The sequence below is a fragment of the Schistocerca americana genome, chromosome 9 (genome assembly GCF_021461395.2).
Source record: "Schistocerca americana isolate TAMUIC-IGC-003095 chromosome 9, iqSchAmer2.1, whole genome shotgun sequence".
Lineage (NCBI taxonomy): Eukaryota > Metazoa > Arthropoda > Insecta > Orthoptera > Acrididae > Schistocerca > Schistocerca americana.
The window spans coordinates 39,904,689-39,923,461 of NC_060127.1; the positions used below are offsets into that span (position 1 = coordinate 39,904,689).

Here is an 18,773-nt window from a genome sequence, read left to right on the forward strand (position 1 = left end):
GCAATATGGTGGCTATGATTGAGTTGCACATTACAGTGTCCATGCTTTTCAATGTGCATGACTGTACAAGTTAGGCAGTTAATAGTTGTGGCACAGTTAGTTTAACCCATACACCATGCAAAGATCGTATCATATTAGATGGGAAACATTGGTTTTTAATTGTCTTGAGGCCAAAAACCACATAAGCGCAATATGACATCGGTTTCTAGTTGTGAGACAGGCGCAAGACATGTTCAATATGCTGACCACTGTTTTTTGCCCCAAGCTGAAATCAAGACAGCACATTCCATGGCAGATCACAGTGTCTCAGGGGATCCGTTCAGAATGTGTTGCGCAGTGTGTGCCTTCAGTTCAGCTATGTTTGTAATCAGAGCACTGAACATAGAATCTTTCAGATAACCCGACAGCCAGAAGTCACCCAGATTAAGATTAGATTATATGGGTAGGCAGACTGTAGGGAAATGACAGCTGATCATTCTAGCATTTCCAAAATGCATCTGCAGCAGTCACTTCACTGGCTGTGCAATGTGCGGAGGAACAGTATCTTGCATAAAAATGCTTCTTCACACACATATCCAAACTGTTGAAGTGTTGGAATGGCTTTGCTGTGCAGAAAACTCTCATCACATTTACCACTGACAATACAGATAACATGACCCGCAGAGCTCGCTCCTCGAAAAAATACAGTCCTATGATGAACAATCCTGTCAACCCACACCACACAAGTTTCCTTTGGAGAATGAAGTGGTACTGGTTTATGTGTGAGCAGATTTTCTGTTGTAAATAGTCTTCACGTGTTTACTGCCGGATCACGTTATGCATATTCCACAATATTTCCTCGGAGCAACTGTCTGACATCTTCAGGTGGTTGAACCACCTGAAGATGTCTGACAGTTGCTCCGAGGAAATACTGTGGAATTTGCATAATGTGATTCGGCAGCAAACACGTGAAGACTATTTACAACAGAAAATCTGCCGGGAAAGCTTGAAGAGTCACATCAGATTTTCTGTTGCCCATATTCCGCAACTGTGTGTCTTGACACGATTTTTAAGATGGAAATGGGCTTCATCTATCCACACAATGTTCCATGACCATTCATTGTCCATGTATCAGCTGTCCACCAGGATGAATGGCCACCACCAAACTGTTGCCAAGAAGGAACAGCTGCAACAAGCAGTTGAGCACAGCATGCTAGATTTCAGTGGCTGCTTCACGAATGCAGACAGGAGATATCCTTGGAACACATCCTTCACATCTGGAACCATCCTGGTCTTTATCACCATTAATTGACTGTCCCCACACACCCTCCACCCTACAGATATCCTCCCCTCTGTCCTAACACCCCCTCTCCCTATACCAAGACGTCCTTTGTGTTGTTGAATTGTAAGGCGCCACGTATACTGTTTGTATACGTATGCGTATATGTTGTCGTTGTTGTCTCTTCTTTCCTTCGTTGATATCAGAGCATGAGAAATGTTTATGTAAGTGTTTACCTATTTGTTGTCGACAACACACAACTACACGGCCAGGGTATCACCTGATTCCGGAATAGCTAACTTAATATAGTATAAAGATAGTGGGTTTCGATGCTGTGTTATTTGAGTGTGATATTATTCTGCACTTAACCTCTGAGACTTTAAGAACCAGCTACTCTTTATCAGGCCCAAAACTCTACTTTTAACGAGAGCACTTCCGATCAGTCTGTCACAATATACACAATACGTAAGGCTCTACACCACTATAAGAAAATACCACTGTTCATGAAATAACAAAATATACGAATAAACTTCTTTATATTTTTCCTTTTTATTTAATCAAATGCTTTCAAATGTTTATTTCGTGCCCACAAATCATCCACACCTCGATGTAGAGTGTAAACGTGTGCACTAAAAATAGTACACTGTTTCTACTGATAACCCCGTATGAGATTTTGGGTTGTTAGGCTACTTCGATCAACAGGATTTATATTGGATTTTGAAAATGATCTTTCTATCCAAACTTACATCCTCCTCAATGGCTCATCAAATATTCTACCCTTTTGCGATAATTAAGAATTCGCGTAAATTGTTTTTTCGAGAGTTTAAAGCAAACCATCCGTGGCACGAAAGCAGTCTTGATACCGCGACACACTCGCAAAGCTTACTAGCCTGTCACAAAATTGACCCGCATACATCTACAACCAATTTCGAGGTCATAATTCGCCCTACACGGTTGTGTGCACTTGATCTTCGTCCAGTCAATTATTTCTGGAATCATAATCACTGATCCCGACACTGACCATCCATAAACGCACAATTAACACACTTTTTTCTTTATAAGAGTGAACGAAGGACGTCACGTCATCTACATAGTTATTAAAATATTATTCCAAATGATCTCAAACATTTATTGTCATTATATTTTAACGGTAATCAGAAAAAAATATGATTATCTGAAAGTAACACATAACAGATTGCAAATCACACGTAACTAAATGACAAGTTAGAAATTGTGCATACATCTTGGGGCAACATAACTCGCAGCACACAATTTACCCAGACCATCTTCATCTACTATGTGGGAATGAGAGCACTTAGTGACTTCCAACAAACTTTACACAATTTCAAACCTTTCCAAAACTTTTTCTCACTGACACCCCTTCCTAACACAATAATAAAACAAAAAAGTTCATCACTTGCTACATTTTCACTCTTCATGCAGTAAATCTTGAGCATCTGATGTCTGGTGTGATGTTTTAATTTATTTCTTCTTTATCACTAACTCTTTTTGCAACACGTTTTGCAGATGGTATCAACATACACCACTGAACATACCTGCAAAATTATATCATTGTATAGCACATAGTTTAGGATATGACCTTTTTATACACAGGACTTTGATTCCTTAAAAAATTGGGGGTTTACTTGTTGGAAGTAAATGATGTCCATTCATTGTCTAAGTATGATGCTAATAACTGCTTATCTGCTCTTTCCAGCCTGAAAGCTCTTATAACCTTCTTGATGGATTTATTAACTTCAGTAACAATCACAGCTATGAAACGACTGTGTCTCTACTACCATTGTTAATAAATTAGGACTATTTCTAGCTACCACGTCTGAAATATTTTCATTGTGCATGGTTTATCAAATTGGTTACTCAATACAGTCTTTGAAAAATGTGTTCAGAACTACCTCCCCCAGAATGCAGACACTATCCTCATTACTCCACATCCCAAGCACCTCCTTCCTCTTGTACTGCACCTGGATCTCTTCAGTCCAGCATGCCGCCTTCTTAACATTTACCACTTCTCTGAAGACTCCATAAAAACCCCTGTCCATACCAGGCCCACTAACATCAACAATACCTGTATTTCAATAGCAGTCATCCCTTCCACACTAAAGTGTCTCTCCCATATACGATATTGCAGAGCCTGTATTGTGCAGAAATATGATGCATGCGCATCCAAAGGAACTTTCCAACATATTTCTCAACAACACAGGCACTGCAAAATTGTATTTATCCACCAACACCGGGCAAGCAACTTTAAATTAAAATGTCACCCCTCTATAGGAATATATATAATGGGTGTATGAGTGCAGGTTGTAAACATGTGGTTGACGAGATACGAAAGTCTGAGTCTGCCCACGAGTCGTGCTCCAATACCCTAACTGTAAGGCGACTGCCAGAGATAAGTGGGAAATCTGTGTTCAACTCCCAGCCTGGCACAAATGTTCATTACTTTCATTCCATTATATAGCTGATAGTTGTCCATATTTGCAGATGTGAATACATTTGATGGATGTTTCCCATATGATTTGGCCACCTGCGAACAGTATCTGCTATGGCTTCCAATCCCTTGCTTATTTCACTGGAAGTCTTATTAACACCTCCTCAGACATGCAACACTCACAAACCTAGGCCACAGACAAGGTTCCTGTTCCGTATCCATATGCGCCCCCCCAATCCTTGAACCAATCCTATGAATCAGCTGCACATGAGCACCCCCCCCCCCCCCCCCCCTCATCACCATGGCCTTCAATAACTTAAAGAGTATCTCTTGCCAGGGCTTCAAGTATTTGTCATAGTGCCTGGTAATGAGAAATGCAATATCCCAGATTTGTATTGTATTTTATGTAATTGGGGACCTAGAAACGACTGAGAGGCTTCGCACCTGCCATAGCCCTCAGTAGTTCACGACCCCACAACAGGCTACAGCATTCCACTCACTCCACCACCGCCCCACATCGAACCCAGTGTTATCCTACCCAGGATACTTCCCACCCCTTCAAAAATTGTAAAGTTGTATTCCACTACCCATCCAATCTGTGAAATATCCTAGCCCACACCCATTCCCATCTTCTAGCCATAAGGGCCAAATCCCTATGGAAGACCCAGGTGCAAGACCTATCTTATGAACCCCTCCACTACTTTTTCCTCTACTCCCATCACAGGCAAACCCTATCCTATCAGAGGCAGGGCCACGTGTCAAAGCACTCATGTCATATACCAGCTCTGCTACAATTTCTGATCAGTATTTTACATGGGCATGAACATTAACCAACTGACAAACCAAATGAATGGCCATTTCTAAACTGCATCCGAGAACAGAGCTGACCACCCACTGGTAGAACAAACTGCTGCTCTATTTCGACAGCTGCTTTACAACCTATGTTACCTGGATCCTTCCCCAAACACCAGCTTCACTTAACTATGTAGATGGGATTTAGTTCTTGCAACACATCCTTATATCCCACAATCATCTGCCCTCAATCTCTGTTTGCCCCTGCCACATACCCAACTCTCCTGTTGCCCCAGACCCACAACTTCATTCATTGTCCGTTCACACCCTCTACTCCACAGTCCTGCAGTTCCTCTGCTCTACGGGGGGGGAGGGGGGGGGGTTGGACAAAAACTTGAAAACAATAAAAACACAACACATTACTATACATAATACTGTGTAGGAAAACCATTGGCACTCAAAATGGCTTCAATTCACCTCAGAATGATGAAATACAGGCCTTGTATGGTTCTGAAGGGAATCTTATACCATTCTTCCTGGAAAACAGAGGCAATTTCAGGTAATAACGATGGAGATGGATAGCGATCACGCACCGTTCTCTCCTAACTGGACCACAGACAATGAATAATATTTACATTTGGTGACTGTGGTGGCTGGGGGATATGCAACAATCCATCTTTGTCCTGGCTGGTTGGTTGGTTTAGGGGAGGGGACCAAACAACGAGGTCATCGGTCCCAAAGGATGAGGAAGAAAATCAGCCGTGCCCTTTCAAAGGGACCATCCCAGAATTTGCCTGAAGCGATTTAGGAAAATCACGGAAAGCCTAAATCAAGATGGCAGAATGTGGGTTTGAACTTTCCAGTCCTGCACGATGCGACTTGTGGGAATGAGGGCCCTGTCATCTCGGAACACGGTATCGTCACTGGGGAACACACACCTGATCAGCCAAAATGATCACAATCCTTGGCAGTAAGGTAACCTTGCAAGGTAACTGTGGGGACCACAGAATACCTCAACGTGCATGCCCAAATCATCACTGAAGCCCCAACATGTTCCACTTTTTGGATGTAAACTTAGCCAGAAGTTGCAAACAGTGTGCAACAAGTCTCAACTGACCAAATGACTCTTCTGTTAATCCACAGCCCATGTTTTATGTTTTTGGCACCATGTTTTGCTATTACAGGCTTCTGCATCACTAAATCAGTGGTTTTGGAACTCTGCAAATTGCAGCTTATGGAGCTCCCTTTCTAGTGTTTCGGTGCCGACAGGTTCACGAGTGCAACATTCAGTTCTGAAGTGACTTTTGCAGGCACTGTCCTCTTATTTTTCATCTCAATCTCTCATCACACACTTTCATTCACGTTGTGACTTACTGTATGACTTTTCCACTTTCCCTGTACGCACTATAAATCTTCAATACGGTGCTGCTCGCAACACCAAACACATCAGCTATGTTAGTTATGGAGCCTACACTACACCAAACAAGAGTTTGCCCACGTTTGAATTCACTTAGCTCCAATGTAATGCACTCAAAACTACACAAAATTCTGTTCTGATCACGACTGACACTTTCAATGTATTGACGGTGTTGAACAGGTGCCGTTCATGGTCAAATACAGGTGCCACCTTTATGCTCGGCTAGCATCTGTATTTCTGTTCAAGCATGCTTTTCGTGCAGTGTTTCCCTATGTATGTCCAACCCCTTAGCCCCTCTTCTCAGTCCACTCCTCCACATCATTCTTATGCTGTGCATCTGCCACCTCTCCCTCTCTGAATTCAACATCAGTGTCAGTCCCTGCCGCCCCTCCCCAGCCCCCACTGCTTCTTTTTTTTTTGTTTTGTTTTCCTTCACCCGCTACAGTGTGTGATGAAACCCCTCACCTGAGTCTTTCTAAGTTGCAGTGTTGGCACAACATAGCCACACATATGTGTATTTTGTTAGTTGTGAAGATGGATGCATCCACAGCCCGGCAACATCCTGTCTTGCTTACTTGCTTAACTTCAACTCACCACTTCAACTAAACAGTGTAATATATCACACCTCCCCCAGCTGTATCATTGATAAGGATAGAAGCTGAAGTACTGAATTAAAATTTGTGCCAAGGTTGGGACTTTAACATGGGTCTCCTGCTTACTAGGGAGATGTGCCCTCCACTACTACATCTGGCACTGCAGCTAACACAGCTGTACAGAATAATTCCATCAGATCAATAGATCCCCCAGCTGGACCGTGACACTCTTTGAATAAAAGCCACTCTAGTTGCTGATATGTATTTTAATTGAGTCCGTGACCAGGAACCTTACTGTTTTATTGAACTGACCTCACACAAACACTACTGCAAGAATAGGGGAAGTGCGTACATCACTAACCTGCAACCTTGATGCTGTAGTCCGCAGCTTCCTTTATACCCTTTATGGGAGGCAGGATGGGAGGCTTCACCGTCTGTAGGAAGGTGAAGGTGACCATAGCAAGAGCATGGGACGTCAGCTCCGGTCTCGGCGAGTTCCTGGCTACCGGCGTCAAGTCTATGCTGTAAACCCAGCGCTTGAGGAACAACAGGAGGGGCCGGACGCGGCTGTCCAGAGACAACACAAATCTGGGAACAGAAATGAAAGCTAGACTATGAAAGCTAGACTATGTCAGAAGACACAGCCATCGCTACAGACAAAAGTTGAAAAAGTGAATCAAAAAGTAAAGTCCTCACTACCATAGCTCACTAACAGGAAGTCCTCGGAGAAAAGGAAATTTGCAGGCAAAGCATCGTCTCTTGACCACATACCATATACTTAATTTTAGTTTCATATAAACAACACTAATAATATTAATACAAATTATCTACAGAAGACTGGAACAAGCGGTATAATGCAAGTTGGGGAAGATCAGTTTACTTTCCAGAGAAATGTTGGCACATGTGAGGCAATACTAACTATGACTTAAGTATCTTAGAATACAGACTGACAAAAGGCAAAACCACATTTGTAGCTAATGTTAACTGGAATGACTAAAAAAAAATTCTGAAGTTATGAAGTTATAAAGGATGAAAAGCAGGGAGTGAAAGGTTATTTACAACTTGTATATAACTAATTGAAGACATGAAGTCTGTAATGAGTCCGCAATCATTTTTGGCACTTTATTTTCACAAGACCGTCTTAATCACACAGATTTCTTACACTTTATTACTGGTTTCGGCATACTGCCATCCTCAGATCTGTTACAAAGATAAATATTGTGTAAGTGACAGGTTCAATAAGTTAACACTGAATCCAACAAGTCTTAGTGAAACATAAATATAAAAAATTATAAAATGTTTATAGCCACGTATGGCAGCCACACATACAATTCATATATTCTGATGTAAATCATTGTCAAGTTAAACATGTGAGTACATGGTATGTGCTGGTAATAATCAGATTGTGTCTGGTATTTATACAAGAGACTAATACCAGCAGAGGGCACTTTAGTTAGAGCACTTATTAAACCAATGTCGCCAATGTGAGGATTAAATTGCGGCATGCACAGTCATTAGTTAAAATTTTTTTTAACTGCTACCCATAGCAAAATGAGCATCTGACAATAAAACTTAACTGATGTGAAATTGGATTCATACTTAAAATACCATAAAAAGTACAAATACTAATATAATACAGCCACAAGCTTGACTAGGTAAAACATACAACCTGTAAAAGCTAATATAAAAAGTGTAACAATAAAATAAAATACCTAATTTTTTTACTTCTAACGCATAGTTACTATTTTATTAATTGTTTTACAGTTATGTTTATGGTAACTGATCTTTCAGGTTGGAAACTTTTTTAGATATTTTATTTTATTATTACACTGTTTATATTAGCTTATACAGGTTGTATGTTATACCTAGTCAAGCTAGTGGCTGTATTATATAAGTATTTGTACATTTTATGGTATTTTAAGTATGAATGTTTAAAAAAATTTAACTAATGACTGTGCATGCCACAATTTAATCATCACATTGGCGACACTGGTATAATATGTGCTCTAGCTAAAGTGCCCTCTGCTGGCATTAGCCTCTTGTACAAATACCAGATGCAATCTGAGTATTACCAGCACGTACCACGTACTCACATGTTTAACTTTACGATGATTTACATCAGAATATTTTAATCATGTGTACGGCTGCCATAAGTGGCTATAAACATTTTATAATCTTTTACATTTATATATCACTACGACTTTTTAGATTTAGTGTTTACTTATTGAACCTGTAGCTTACACAATATTTATCTTTGTAACAGATCTGAGGATGGCAGTATGCCGAAACTGGTAATAAAGTGTAAGAAATCTGTTTGATCAAGATCTGTGTGAAAATAAACTTGTATATAAGCCAGACGGCAGTTATAAGATTCAAAGGACATCATCAGAGGGAGGCAAGAGTTGAATAGGGAGGGAGAAACTTTAGCGGCCTACCCACCCTCTGTTTCCTTTCCCCACCCCGTGTTATACAATTTGCACATGCAACATTCTGTGAGCAGCTGATTGTGAAAGTTCATATGTGGCATGAAAACCCATGACCGAGACATTCCCAATATTTTAGCAGATGTTTGGGTCCAAGAGCCTCTGAAAATTTCAAGTTCTGAGACAAGATGTTCCAGGAGGCTCTCAACAGACAGGAATACTAAGAACTGTACTGCTCAAAAAAGAGTATATAGAACTATTTTTATTTACAATTCTCTTGTGGTTTGTGAGACAGTTTGAAATGTACATAGCAAAAAAAAAAAAAAAAATTACTTTAACAACCATTTTAAATGACACCATAATTATATTACTACCACATTTTGCACTGCGATTTAAAAGCAACCCACAATTTGCTCTTCTTGGGGCAAAAGGACTTAAGTCTAGAAATAGCAGAAAAAGATATGACACACTTACAGAAAACAGTGACTTTAGTAATGCCTGGCATTTTCAGGGTGGGAGAAAGTAATCTAACATAATTTCTTAAAATTTAAAAAGTTCTTTTTCAAAAATCTTAAGCGTGTGTGTGTGTGTGTGTGTGTGTGTGTGTGTGTGTGTGTGTGTGTGTGTGTGTGTGTGTGCGTGTGTGCGCGCAGCAATATGTATTCATTAAAATATGATGACTAGATTAGTTGACAATGCAACCATCCTCAGATCTGTTCACAAGCACAAAAAAGTCACCTTAGGGAAAAGAAATTTATTTCACAGAATAATCTTCAAGCTTAAAATGTTTGAAGAGAAACACAAATACAGATGTAATAATCTCCCATTCATGGTAAAAATGTCAGCAGATAATGTGCGGAACGAGTACGATTTTTTATATATAAATATGACTGAACTACAAGCAACTATACAGCGTTACACCTGTAGGAATAAACAAATACATAGTAAACAGTAACATAAAATCTGAAGTTAAAAGCTGTGACAATACTCAAAAAGAAGAACATACCATGGAAAATAGAACAAAGTCAAATCTAAGACACGAAAAGGTCATCATTACACAATATAACTTGTCAACAGCAAAACAAAATATTTCTGTGTCTAAAAGAACTAACTTCATTATTAGACATTCATACCCATAACATAGCTGAATGCTGCGTGCACTTGTGCATGTGAAATCAAAAGTTGACAGGTGGTGTGCAAGCACAAGCAAATGTATTCAGTTACATAGATCAACATATAAAACAAATAAAAGGTAACAGTTAAAACTACGTGTGGAAACAACAATGTAATAATTAAAAATACTTGAGAAGGAAATCCCAACTATACAGAAAACAGAGGCCAGAGTCCGTATTAGTTACAAGAAAGTTACAAGTAGAACACGAAACAGCAATGAGGCCCACTGCCACAATGTAATAAAAGAATTAAAAATCATTATATTGTCAACATATTATATCACAACATTAAATTAAAATCTATGGCGAGAAGACTGCCGATGCAGATGGGGCGCCACCTCATGACGAGAAGGCAACCTGACTTGTAGTCAAGTGCGAAAGCGCAGCTAGATGGCGGAAAGCGGCACTAGAAGCGAACAGTCCTGAGGCCGAAATGTTGCAGTCTATTGTCATAATAACGAGCCAAAAAATTCTATATCAGTTTGCCAAAAATACTAGAGAATTTTGTTTTGGCTGACACAAGTGCATGCAGCATTCATTTATGTTATGGCTATGAATGGGTAATAGTCAAGCTAGTCCTACTGTCTATTGGACACAGAAACAGTTTATTTTGCTGTAAAAATGTTACGTGGTTTAACAATGACCTTTTTATGTTTTACATTTGACTATTATTTCTTTACCCAGAGCATGTTCTTGCTCTTTAATACTGTCACTGCTTTTAACATCAGATATTATGTTTCATTGTTTACTATGTATTTGCTTGATTCATTTATTTTTACAGGCTTAGAACCAGTCTCATTTTTATTGTGCTGTCACAACCAAAATATTTCAATGATCTTTGCTTTTATACCAGTGCCAGTTATTGCACAATACGATCATTCCTGGTACATCCAATTTTTGTTCAAGTTGTGTCTCATATGAGCATCATGTGTAAAATGTTTTACCTTCAGTGTAACACTGTAAAGTTGCACGTAGTTAATTGTGATATAATTTTTATATATTATGCTCATTCCATGAGTTGTATGTTAAAATTTTTACCACGAGTGATAGGTTATCACATTTGTATGTGTGTGTTCTTTCAAAAACTCTAAGCTTAAAGATTATTCCGCCAAAAAGAAATTTTGCCTAATGTGACTTTTTTTTATGCTTGTTCACAGACCTGAGGAGGTTGCATTGACAACTGGAATTAGTCTAATCATTGTGTTTTAATTTCTATACACATACATGATCTAGACAAATTAAAAATATTTTCAGAACAGATTTTCTTTAAATTTTAAGACAAGAAAAAGGGTATAAGATTGTTTTTGAATTATGCTACAGAATGAAGAAGAAATTGTGCCAATTCACAGTCAAGGGGTCAACTGAACCTAACACACCAATTCACTTATATCTGTAGAACTCTGTCTCCTGTTTTGTGATAACACTAAATGAGCTTCCCTTCTTTGAATGTTTTCGACGGCCTATGTCAGTCCTATCTGATGCAGATCCCACACCTCACAGTAATACTCCAGAAGAGGGTTGACAATCATGGTGTAAGCTGTCTCTCTTTTTCACCTAATAATGTTATGGTGTCCACATCATACACGTGCAAACAGGAAGAGAACAGAACATCGATAATGTTTCTTCTGGCTACTTTATTTTTGGAATGTAGATCATGGTGACTGACTGATCTGTAGTAAAGCTCATGGTCTAGATTTGGTGAAAGGTGTGCGAGTACGAAAAGATTAGCAGTTGTGACAGACTGATCTGTAGTGTAGTGCAAGGTCTAGGTAAGGTTTGAAGATATCAATTTGGTTGTGGGACGGTGGAGCAGTATCAAATGACTCAGTTCATCCAAGCCAAATATTTTGCTGGAAGAGGGCCATATTTGAAGTGATAAATGATTAGAAGAAAGTGTCAAATGCATCATAAAAGACACTGCCACAGACACAGCACCACGGAAACTGCTTAGTCAAGCACCATCCAGGCTACTGGTGGAAGTGCTTACAAGACCCAAAATGGTCAAAGAGACTCCTGCCAATTAGTGGTTGTGCCTCAACATCGCATCCATTCAAATCTGCTCATTAGTCTGCAACTGTCAAGTCTAAAACGATGTGATAATGCTGTCCTGATGCCTGTGAAAGCCTCAACTACCTCCTGCCTACTTTTTGTTCCCGCAATGAAAACGCCGAGTCAGTTGCAATTGTAATTATACGAAAGTATTTTTGCCACACTTCTGCTCCACCACTAGACTAACATTTGAAAGTTAGCTCACTCAAAAATTTTGTTATAACTGAGAGATCTGCACACTGAAGAGAAAATAAAAACTACATTTATTGTTGTAAAAGAGAATATATACCGTTTCTCCGCACATTAGTGTGTGTTGCCAAGTTTTTGGAGCGACAAGCAGTCGTCATATAATTCTGCAGTGTGTGTAACAAGTCTGTGCAGTGCACAACTGCCACAGAGTCCCCACCACTCTGGCCAACCCGTCTCTGAAATGTGTAGGTTCCACAACAACATTTACAATTCTACAAACAAGTTACTCTGTGTCAAAACATTTTTGTTTTAGACGATTGTTAGGACTGGGCCAGTAAGATTTCTACAAACTACAGACAGATTACCAAATTAGTCTGGTTTACACACAAGGCTTCTAAAGTGCTTTGAAATTCGGCCACACATTTTCTATAAAATTTTACAATGAAACACAGAGCACTGCCATACAATACGAGGAAACTGAAATAGCTTAATACCACAGCAGATTATAATCATACTGGCAATAACTATAATGTGCAGGTACTGAGGTTTATTCTTGTGGAGAAGCTGATTCCCCACAACTCCAAGTCATCATTAACACGACATGTTGCAGCACTTCATACGGGTTGTAAATTCTGATTACTGGGAAATAGATTATTGTTCTTTTTTAATTTTTTTGTGAAATTTGATTTGAACCATATTAGAATATGCATCAACGTGCCATCCAATTAGCAACTGAGAGTCACCTCTGAGTGCCATGTAAAACTATTCAACTTTGTATGTAATCTGTGCAAAGAACATTTTTTTCTGTTTTTTTAGTAGCAAGTAATGATGAAAACATACCTTTTTAATTAAATATTTGGGTGTACTGTAAATAGTAGAAGTAGTTGTAAACATATGAGAAAGCTGTGCTTAAGTCAGTACATTTGCCAAAGTAACTATGTTGCTGGGGGCTGCAGTGAGGGAAGAGGGGTGAAGGATAAGGACTGGTGAGATTTAGGAAAAGGAGGCAGGGTTCGGAAAAGTCACCCAGAACTCCAGGTCAGGGGAGGCTTACTGGATAGGATGTTGGGGACTGCACTCGACGAGATTTGAATAGGTTTTCAAATCCTGTCCGGTGCAGTCCCCCACTCATCCGCTGCAGTCCCCAACATTCTGATTTCCATTCTCATCCCTTCTGGTAAGGCTCCCTGACCTGCTGTTCTAGGAAACTTTTCTGAACTCTACCCCTTTTCTTAAACCTCACCAGTCCTTTTCATTCACACCTCTTTTTTCCCTTCAACCCTTCCGGATCCAAAAGCTTGCATAGGTAACACTTCTGTACATTGTTCTCCTGCCACCACTTGGTGGGTACAATTACATAATATTCTCAAAATTTTATTAGTTTTGTTGATTAGCAGAAGACAGACTATTTTACCAAAAAGAATGGAGTTCCAGAAAAAGTGGATAAATGTGATCATAATTTTGAGTGAAGTTAGTTCACAATGAATTGGCAGATGTGCAATTATTCAGCAGCTGTGTTAATTTCACTGTTGAAAATGCTGCCATATTTCTAGATCAACTTTGCACAAGAGTAGATAAAATTTTTGATACTTTCTGGATAAGTCTTGAGGAGATGGAAGGGATAACCAAATAAAAAGTGGGTGCTATTTAAAAAAGTGTTACTGTTCAAATCTTTGGAATGAACACGTTTACAGGACAGGCAATCAAGGTAGTTAATGTCCTGCAGTTAACGCTATGTTCCATTGATTCATTTTTTATTGTGATTCTGGATAAGAAGTTATCTGGTGTGGTCAAGATGAATGGAACACCCTGTACAGTTCTCCTGAATCCTAACGTAACTACAGTAAAATTCATAAAAGAGGAGAGTGCAGTCTATGCACATTCCCGAGCAGTAGCTTACCTCAACAGCCGAGCATTGCGGCAACCGATGCCATTCGTGAAGGCTGCGTCACAGCGCGTGTTGCTGGGACAGTGGAGGAACTTGACGATGGGCACACGTGCCCTGGGAATGGCCGTCACGTGGTTGAACTCGGGCCACGCCTTAGCTAGCTGTCGTTTCACGGTCTGTACAATGGACACCAGCTCCTCCACGTTCGGGACATACTCGCCGTAGAACGTGTCACCTGAAGGCACGACAGTGCTGTGGTGTTATTTATTTTGCAAATGTGAAACATGGTGTATTAAAAATTTACACTGTTGTGGATAAGAAATAATGACTGTATACAAGGACTGATTATTATATTTTACTAGCGAACCCAGCAATGATTTGCAACTGCTAAATAAGCATGGCAATTGGATATACATTCTGATCTCCTCCTCCTCCCCCCCCTCCCCTCCCCCTACCTCTGTCCATCACCTCCTGCTCCCTGTACACTCACTCTATCCATCTCCTCCTTCCTCATATCTCTGTCCATATCCTCCTTCCCCATCTTTAGACCCACTACCTCCTCGTGTGTCTCTCCACCTCTTCCTCTCCCCTCTCTCTGACCTTACGTACTGTTATAGTAAACAGAACCTCGATTGGGATAGAAGTCAAAATGAAATGGTAAATCTGTCGGCATCATTAGGAAACTGGGTATGAGAGATACCTTTCCAGCTGCTGGACCGGTAAAGCGGTAATTCAATGACAGTATTTCGCATGGTTTCAATATACGAACACGTAGGAACATTAACTTAGCCATAAAGACAACTTTCCTGTTTTCTGCTAAAAAGTCTGCAAAAAGCAAAACAAAACCATGCATTTTCACAGCACACACTTGCATGTTCTTTCTCACAGCCAGTTTAATAGAAAGTATTTACTGTAGAATTCTCGTGAGATTTGCTGGCAAACACTGCATATGTACCATGAACTGACACAACTTCAATCCTTGCAGCACACCAAAGATACAATCACCACAGATAACACACTGAACTATTGTTTTCAATTGTACTCTTTTTCATAAAATATCAACATTCAATCAGAATGTATTAAAACATGTGATGGCAGAACTCTCAAAACAACAATCACATTTTCTTCATCGAAATTTGCATAAAAAAAAACACCATCCGAATTTCGGACTTTTCTGGTGGATTTTCTTTCGTGCAAACCTTGTCCTGACAAATAAGGCCATAAACATGACATTATTTCAGTGATTACAAAACAGTAATTTTTAGAAAACTGTGACAGTGTAAATGCACTAATCTTCATCGGAGTACCGGACAGGTGAAGACTCTTCACAATCTCAATTTGACGATGTATGGGAAGTGCCGCTGTCGCGCGTGCCAGCGTACATATTTGGAGCTGAAGGGGCATCCGCTTCGAGTGAGAACCCTGTGAGAGCCCCATTAGAAAGTTAATCGCCGCCACCTAGTGTTACTAGTGGCACGATTCCACAATTTAGGTATTGCATAACCCCAATGACGCCAGCAGGCCAGGACGAGCCTGACTGGCTTGGACATGTTCCAGATGGTGATGCAACGCCTAAGTGTCGTCATGGGTATAAAAAGAGCAGCGATTTGTTTCTTATTACAGTCGATACTTCTTCTGTTGGTGGCAAACAACACTTTGTTAATACTATTCTCTCTGTTTGGTCTGTTTTGGAGTATCGTGTGTCTGAGGAACCTTTTGCTCGAGGTAATTTGACGCATTTGCATTGTTATGTGAAGTTGAAAGTTAAGATGTTTTTAGAAGAAGTTCATTCTGGTTTGGAATTCGTGTTCGGTAGTATTAATGGTGTGTTTGATGTTCAAAATTGTAGAAGCCAGAAATCTGCTTTAATACACATCACTAAACATCACTCGCAACCTTTATCCAATTGCAATGATTCAGCTTTGTCATTTAATGTTCGTTTACGCAGATGGGCTGAGCGAACTAGTAGGTTTGATTATACAGATCCAGTTTTAGTTAATAATTGGAGTCATATACATTTCATTTAGAAGTACTTTTATTCCTTTCAGGCTAATTGGGCCATTGTGCATTCTTTGAGCGAGTGTCATTTAAGTTACAATGGCTGGGCGGGCCACGTCGTACGCTGGTATAACAAGGCCTTTCGGTCCACGGAGGTTCGCAAGAAACAATTATATTTATTTCGCGATACAAATATTGGCAAGTCAACTTTAGTGGAGAAGGTGTTATCAAAAAAGCAGCACATATATTTGCCATTTTGTTCCGAATTCGGATTTGGTGGTTATGATAGTCGTATTCACAAGGTAATTGTTTTTGAAGAGTGAGTGGTCCAGGTGGCGTCAATATGCATCTGTTCTGAAGCGTATTGTTGAAGGCCGACCAGTGACAATGTTAAGAATAAGCCTGGTACGGTTATTACACACCGCGGCTTGGTGATATTTGTATTGAATGAATTTAGTATTGGAGACAAAGCAATTATTTCCAGACTCTTAAGTTGTACATGCAGATTGTCATATTGTCCATTGTCGTTCATTTAAGGGTGAGGTGGATGCTGCAGACGCATCGGACGTGGAGGCCGGGCAAGAGGTTGTCAGTATCATCGGATGAGGATGTACTTGAAGTTTCATGCTGCACGCCCTCGGCGTTGGATACGCCGACGGACGAATCTAACTAGGCCCATATTTGGTCGAATGTGTAGGTGGCGTACTGAGTTCATTCAAACAGATGGTGTACATTTTGAGTATGGTAAAATGGCCGCTCTTGAGAAGCATGATGAGAAAGCGAAGAACTTTTCTACGTTGTAACATTATGATATTACCGATGAGTAAGTTTTTTTGTGACAAATATGACACTGTAACATATGTGTATAGGGTCAATGTTAGGATTGAGAGACTAACTCTTGATGATAAAGCTAACAAGAAGATATTTTAAGATCAGGGTGCACTGGAGAAAGTTCGTATAGCCTGCAGCAATAAGATAGGTGCTTTTGATTTGAACCCACAGAGGGCATCTGGTGTACCTTGGCGTAAATATACTAGAAGGAATAGGTTTAAGTTTATAACGTATTCTAAGCCGGAACAGAGTGCTGATATAACAAAAGTGAAATCCTGGACAGATCTAGAAAAGGAATGTAAAGTTAAAAATTGCCTGTTTCAAGGTACTAACCCATTTTATATTGGACTACAAATTGCTGGTGATGAACGTGAGAAAAATGATAATGTTCACAGTGAAGTCAAATATGTCACATTTACTGCAAGAAATAGAGTTTATATGACATTTTGTAAGAGGAAAGGTAATGTAATTTTTTGAATAAAAGTATTTGTTTGCAGCTAATGTCTGCATTGGCGTTTTTTATGCCAACTGAGACCATGTCCGAAATTACCCGGACGATCTACACCTCAGCTTCCTTGTTCCCAATAGTCAACAGAGGATTGACGAACTTGCTATTACCGGGAATGAGTTGACGTACGAGCTCGTCCCACACACATTCTATCAGGGACAGATCTGGGGTTCTAGATGGCCACAGAAGTTCCTCAGTGTCATGTAAACAGTTCATAAGACATGTGCCACGTGTGGAACAGCACTGTCATACTGAAAAATAGCAACACGATACTGTCATGGGAAAGGTAACACGTGAGGATGTAGGATCTTCACTCTGTACTGTTGTTCTGTCAGAGTTTTACTGCGCCCTACCAGCTGTGAACTTGTGTCATACCCGATGGCTCCCTACACTGCAATGCCAGGTGCAACACTGCTGTGACCTCTCTCCAGGTCACAGCTGGATTTGCCAACAATGATCATACAGGGTAGTGCAGAACTGCGATTCATCACTGAACTCAATACAGTGCTATTCATCAGCAGCCTATGCTTCAATGTCATGGCAGCACTCCAAATGCTTCTGTATTTTTTGTGGTGTTAATGACTGCTTACACATGGCATGTTCAGTTCCTAGTTAGACTGCTGCTAGTTTCCGACCAATGTTGCAGGGGCTCCATTACTTTTTCTCAAGACGGTAGGCACACATGTGAAAGGGTTACAATGTGTTTGGTGCACAATACGGTGATCCTCCCCTATGGTCATCAGATGTGATCGACTGAACCTTGACAATCAGTACACTTGCCCTCACGTTCCCACACAGTCCGACGTCGGGCCACCGTCACATTCGACTGCACCTCAAATCTAGATATTGCACGATTCTACCTGGCAACCAAATGGAGAACCACAATGATGCCACTTTCAAACTCTTCAGGCACTGATAACGCTGTCTCACACGAGTATGCAGCAACTCTGGTCCTTCACAGTGTTTGCTCGTCTCTCTCACCCCTTATACATCCTTCCTTTCCTGGTAACACTGACTGGTTGCTGTTCTGTCACAAGAACTGCAATGCCAATACTTTACACACTCACTTCTGATGTTTATATATACAAAAGTTACATTGACATCCGACCACATCTTCCGGGTGCCTCACTTTTTTTTTGGTCAGGCAGCTTATTTTAAAATACAGAGAGCAAACAGCTTTCTACAACTTCCAGAGAAACCAAACTG

The 18,773-nt window shown here is 40.1% G+C and overlaps 1 protein-coding gene across 4 annotated transcripts in view; it reads right to left on the reverse strand.

Annotated features, from left to right (window-relative positions):
- Nucleotides 1-18,773, reverse strand: part of LOC124550906 (speckle targeted PIP5K1A-regulated poly(A) polymerase-like) — a 161,333-nt gene that overhangs the window by 98,062 nt on the left and 44,498 nt on the right. For all 4 annotated transcript variants that reach the window (XM_047125691.1, XM_047125689.1, XM_047125692.1 and 1 more), the window contains 2 exons: nt 14,243-14,465; nt 6,871-7,097 (listed from right to left, as the gene is read on the reverse strand). In XM_047125691.1, coding sequence (XP_046981647.1) covers nt 6,871-7,097; nt 14,243-14,465 — 450 coding nt within the window. The remainder of the gene's footprint in view (nt 1-6,870; nt 7,098-14,242; nt 14,466-18,773) is intronic.